General features: G+C 55.2%; 1 protein-coding gene across 1 annotated transcript; it reads right to left on the bottom strand.

Annotated features, from left to right (window-relative positions):
* Positions 1-2,606: 2,606 nt before the first annotated feature.
* On the bottom strand, positions 2,607-4,846 carry LOC129679319 (heat shock 70 kDa protein 1-like). The gene has a single exon (XM_055610344.1). It carries the CDS (start codon positions 4,831-4,833, stop codon positions 2,908-2,910), a length of 1,926 nt encoding a protein of 641 aa, XP_055466319.1. The 5' UTR covers positions 4,834-4,846; the 3' UTR covers positions 2,607-2,907.
* Between the last annotated feature and the right edge of the window lie 939 nt (positions 4,847-5,785).

The following is a 5,785-nucleotide window of genomic DNA, read 5'->3' as shown; positions in this document are numbered from 1 at the left end:
TCTCTTGGGCTTGCTGCAAGCTTCCCCCAAAACACCATTGGTTCCAGGCGGTCTCAAGTGGAGGTGTGCTGGGCCCCAAGACCGGCCCCGCACGGTTCGAACGGCCCGCGGCGCGCGGCGGCGCTGCCTTTTGACGTCACGGTACCCACCATGGTGCTGGCGCCACGCGCTGCGGCCCGGACCGCGAAGGAAAGGGCCGGGGGCTGCGGGCCGGAGGCAGGGCGGGGGCCCGAGCGCGAGCCCGCGCGTGGGGCAGGACAGGATCACGCAGGCGCGGGGGGGGGGGAGACGCCCAAGTAGCCCGGCCGAGAGCGCGCGGCTGAGCCCAGCGCGGCAGAGCGGCGAGGAACGCCAAACCGGAAGGGGCGGGCCTTCCTGGTCCCACTTCCTCCTGAGCGGCTGCTTCCCAACGCGCATGCGTGGGCCGCGGCGGCTGCGTGAGGAGCTCGCCCATGCTCTGATGAGTTATTTATGTAGCCTCTCCTCCGCTCCGTGTGGTGTGTACGTACTCTGCGTTTCCTGTTGAGAATTACTGGGAAGACTGAGAAAATTATGACTTGTTTGTATTCTTTGATGAGTGAAGGATAAAATGTTGCTAAGAGCTGGGCAGAGAGGTTGGTGCCCTCCTGCAATCCTGGACAGAGCTGAGGCAGGAGGATTTCGGTTTAGAGGCCCCCTGCCGCTATCATAGCTAGACCCTGCGTCAGAGAGACTGAAGTACACTTCAACACCCAGTCGTTAGTGAGTGAGAGAGAAGAGACAGAGAGAGGGGAGCGTGAACACAAATCCTGGTTATCAAAGGTTTCCAGTAAATAAGTTTCTCTCAGCACCTTTTGTGGTAATTGCAGTACGTGCTTTTCTAGGGCTTGAACCCAGAACTTACGCATTCTAAGCAAAATCTACCAATGAATGACATCCCAGCACTAGCATTTTTTAAAAAGTTTGCATAGCACTTGTCTGTAAAGGACTAAACAGACTTAGCTCAGTGGTAAAAATAGCTTTTTTTTAAGCTTTTTTTGTGCATGGGTATATTTGCCTGCATTATGTCCATGCTGCATGAGTGCCTGGTAAGAGGAGGGCTTCAAATGCCCTGGGCCTGAAGTTCCAGACAGCTGTGAGCCACTGTGGGCTCTGGGAATGGAATCTGGGTCCTCCAAAGGAGCAACAGCTGCTCTTCACTGCTGAGCCGTCTCTGCATCCTTGACATAGTTTCCGATAGCTTGCCTCCAAATATTGCTTGAATGTTCTGGGAACAGGCTTGCAACATTCCAGCTGTGACTGAAGCTCTGACAGAAGAGACCACAGAGCCTCAGTGGGCAATTCCCAGAGAAAAGACAGCACTGCAGCGGGAGAGAAAAGGTGATGCGGTTGTTTTTCATAGTAACTGAAAGGCAAGTTGCTGTGTTGTGCCTCGTGTGGGAATCCTGTCTTGATACAGAGGACATGTGCTATTTTGCTGAGGAATGTTTGTTGTCTCCTCTTGAGGTTGGCTGTAGGTGCAAGGCAGCCATGGGACATGGGTGAAAATTCTGGGAGTCTGGGCTTGCTGATTACAGGGTGGAATGCTCTGCAGTGTGCGGGGATGCCGGAATAGACTGTAGCCAGGGTTTCCTGGGGGGGGTGGGGGGAGCTGGACATGCAAGCCAGAGGATCTTCTTTGCTTTACATTTTATTAAATATCTTTAAATTTTTATACGTGAGCGTGTTTTTACTTGCGTGTTTGCCTGTGTGCCACGTGTGCAGTGCTCCCAGAGACGGGGAGTGTTGGGGTTATCGTCATTAGTCACCATACAGATGCTGGGAATGAAGCCCTGGTCCTCTGGAAGAGTAACAAGTGTCCTTAACCACTGAGCTGTCTCTCTGGCCCCCACTGATCCAAAGACACTTCTCTCTCTGCCCCACCCCGTGCTGGGTCGCACCACTGCGTTCAGGTGTGGATCCGCCAGCATTCAAGCAGCATTCCTTCACCCCGTTCAGCAGAATTCTTAACGCCTGAACCAGAAACAGCCTGTCACTGGTTACAGGCAGTCACCACGGCTAGCAACTCTTCATACCGGCCCAGGGTGCCGAGAGTTAGAAAATAGTTTTCTTGGCAGGTGTAACTAGTGTTCTGTAATCCCAGGCAACATGAACACAAGTTCAAGGCAAGAGCTAGGCTACGTAAGACCCTGTCTCCAAACAAGAAAACAAAGGCGAAATAATTTTGTTGGAAATGCTGAACTTACACAAATCCAAGTGCTTTTCGAAGGTTAAACATTCACAAGGAACTCATGAACAGAAAATGCAGGTCCTCTGTGAGCTTTCTTAATGTCCCAGAAGCGCCAACAGCTTAGAGACCAGGAAGTAAGCTGGTTAAGGGAAGACCAGGTCGCTTGGGCACAGAACTTTGGAGGCTAACCTGGGCATCAAGAAGCCCTGCCCCCCCAAAACCAAAAGCTGGGCATGGTGTGCTGCAGTCTCAGAAATCAGGTGGCAGACGGGAGGATCGCTGCAGGTTGAGGGCCAAGTTGGCCTACATAGTGTGGCGTGAGCTAGTCACGTACAGTAGAGTAAGGGCCTGGCCAAACAAATCAAAACACAACAAATTGTTTCCTTTGGGAACAAATTTACTGAAAGGCAAATAACCATCCCCCACAGGAAGGAAGCGGTGGGGTGTGGCTAATAAATAACAGAAGCCAGATTCTTCAAATGGCTCAAAGAGGGGCCTGGCTTTCCTGAAGGACCATTTCAGGATTATAGGTGAGAGGTGGGGGCACAAAAAGATGGAATCTAAGACTTCCCCGTTGGAATCCCAAAGGACGGTGACTAAGGTTTAAGTCCAGTCAGTTCAAGAATCATAATGATGTTTGAAGATGAATAAAATTCACCTAGAGGCACCCTAGCACCCTGTACTTCCAGAAAAAAACGCTAATCTACTTCCTCAATGGTCGGGCCTGTGGCGGCCCTGTTGGGCGTGTAGCCCGGGGCACAGGCGGGCCCGGTGCATCCTGCCTGATAGAGTTTTGTGATGATGGGGTTACACATGCTTTCCAGTTCTTTTCTCTTATGATCAAACTCATCTTTCTCAGCCAGCTGGTTGGCCTCCAGCCAGGAAAGGACCTCCTGGCACTTGTCCACTATCTTCTTCTTGTCGGCCTCGCTGATCTTGTCCTTGAGGCCCTCGTCACTCACTGCACTCTTCATGTTGAAGGCGTAGGACTCGAGCGCGTTCTTGGCGGCGATCTTCTCCCGCTGGCCCTCGTCCTCGGCCTTGTAGCGCTCGGCCTCCTGCACCATGCGCTCGATCTCCTCCTTGCTCAGGCGGCCCTTGTCGTTGGTGATGGTGATCTTGTTGGCCTTGCCCGTGCTCTTGTCGGTGGCCGTGACGTTGAGGATGCCGTTGGCGTCGATGTCGAAGGTCACCTCGATCTGCGGCACGCCCCGGGGCGCCGGCGGGATGCCGCTGAGCTCGAAGCGGCCCAGCAGGTTGTTGTCGCGCGTCATGGCCCGCTCGCCCTCGTACACCTGGATCAGCACGCCGGGCTGGTTGTCCGAGTAGGTGGTGAAGATCTGGGTCTGCTTGGTGGGGATGGTGGAGTTGCGCTTGATGAGCGCGGTCATCACGCCGCCCGCCGTCTCCAGCCCCAGCGACAGCGGCGCCACGTCCAGCAGCAGCAGGTCCTGCACGTTCTCCGACTTGTCCCCCATCAGGATGGCCGCCTGCACCGCCGCCCCGTAGGCCACCGCCTCGTCGGGGTTGATGCTCTTGTTCAGGTCGCGCCCGTTGAAGAAGTCCTGCAGCAGCTTCTGCACCTTGGGGATGCGGGTGGAGCCGCCCACCAGCACCAGGTCGTGGACCTGCGCCTTGTCCAGCTTGGCGTCCCGCAGCGCCTTCTCCACGGGCTCCAGCGTGCCGCGGAACAGGTCCGAGCACAGCTCCTCGAAGCGCGCGCGCGTGATGGACGTGTAGAAGTCGATGCCCTCGAACAGGGAGTCGATCTCCAGGTTGGCCTGCGTGCTGGACGACAGCGTCCGCTTGGCGCGCTCGCACGCCGTGCGCAGCCGCCGCACCGCGCGCTTGTTCTGGCTGATGTCCTTCTTGTGCTTGCGCTTGAACTCCTCCACGAAGTGGCTCACCAGCCGGTTGTCGAAGTCCTCCCCGCCCAGGTGCGTGTCGCCCGCCGTGGCCTTCACCTCGAAGATGCCTTCGTCGATCGTCAGGATGGACACGTCGAACGTGCCGCCCCCCAGGTCGAAGATGAGCACGTGGCGCTCCCCGTGACCTGCTTTATCTAAGCCATAGGCGATGGCGGCCGCCGTGGGCTCATTGATGATCCGCAGCACGTTCAGGCCCGCGATCACGCCCGCGTCCTTGGTGGCCTGGCGCTGCGAGTCGTTGAAGTAGGCGGGCACCGTGATCACCGCGTTGGTGACATTGTGGCCCAGAAAGGCCTCTGCAGTCTCCTTCATCTTGGTCAGCACCATGGACGAGATCTCCTCGGGGTAGAAGGCCCGGCTCTCGCCCTTGTAGGACACCAGCACCTTGGGCTTGCCGGCTTCGTTGATCACTTGAAACGGCCAAAGCTTCATGTCGGCCTGCACCACAGGGTCATTAAACTTCCTGCCGATCAGACGTTTGGCGTCAAAAACAGTGTTCTGCGGGTTCATGGCCACCTGGTTCTTGGCGGCGTCCCCGATGAGCCGCTCGGTGTCCGTGAAGGCCACGTAGCTGGGGGTCGTGCGGTTGCCCTGGTCGTTGGCGATGATCTCCACCTTGCCGTGCTGGAACACGCCCACGCACGAGTAGGTGGTGCCCAGGTCGATGCCGATGGCCATTCCTTTATTAGTAGCCATCGTTTTCCTGGACCTGCGGAGAAAGGCGAGTTAGACTCACATTTAGCGTACTGATGTTTTAAAATAAAACTTAAGCTGTTTGTGGACGTCAGGTTTCCTCTTTGAAGATCTGTTTTTAGTGTTTTGTGTACGCATGTATGGCTGTGTGGGCCTATGCACGTGGAGCAGGCACCTGTGACGGTCAGGGGCAGCGATGCCCTTGGTGTTGGAGTTAATTACCTTTGTGAAGTGCCCGGGGTGGGGGTGTGCCGGGCGCCTAGTCCAGGTCTCCAACAGGAACAGATGTGCTCTTAATGGCAGAGCCCTCGGTAGCCCTTAGGTAGTTTTCTTTCTAATAATCAAAGATTATTTTGTGTATGAACATTTGTCTTCGTATATGTATGTGCCCCAAGGAGAGCAGCAGAGGGTGTCAGATCCCCTGAGACTGGGGTTACAGTCTTAAGCCTATGGATGCTGGGAATTGAACCCGGGTCTTCTGCAGGAGCAGAATGTGCTCCTTTTTAACATTATTTTTATTTTTTAAATTACAGTTTACTCACTTTGTATCCCGGCTGTAGCTCCCTCTGAACTGCTGAGGCAGCTCTTGAGCTCCGTCAATCAGCCTTCTCAAAACCACAAAGATGAAGATAGACACAGCGCAGACTCTCTAGCCTCTTTTGGGCAGAAGGAAGCTCTACACTGAGCACTTGTCAATGTTTTTGTTGCTGTTGTTCTGGTGAAAGGCGTGTGTCTGTGTGTGAACATACGGCTTCAGGGGGTCAGCCCTAGGTATCATTCTCCTGACAACCACCTTGCTGAAACAGGGCCTTTGTCATTGACCGGAAGCCCTGGCCAGGTAGGTTACTCTGGCTGGCCGGTGATCCGTGCCCTGTGGCCACAGCTGCAGGCCACCATGGCCATCTATTCTGTTCCGTGGGTTCTGAGGGTTGAACTCGGGGCCTCCACCCATTGA

The sequence above is a fragment of the Psammomys obesus genome, unplaced genomic scaffold, assembly GCF_907164565.1.
Source record: "Psammomys obesus unplaced genomic scaffold, mPsaObe1.curated_primary_1811, whole genome shotgun sequence".
In the NCBI taxonomy this organism is placed as follows: domain Eukaryota; kingdom Metazoa; phylum Chordata; class Mammalia; order Rodentia; family Muridae; genus Psammomys; species Psammomys obesus.
Note: the sequence above shows the minus strand (reverse complement) of the source record. Positions and strands in the feature narration are given on the sequence as shown.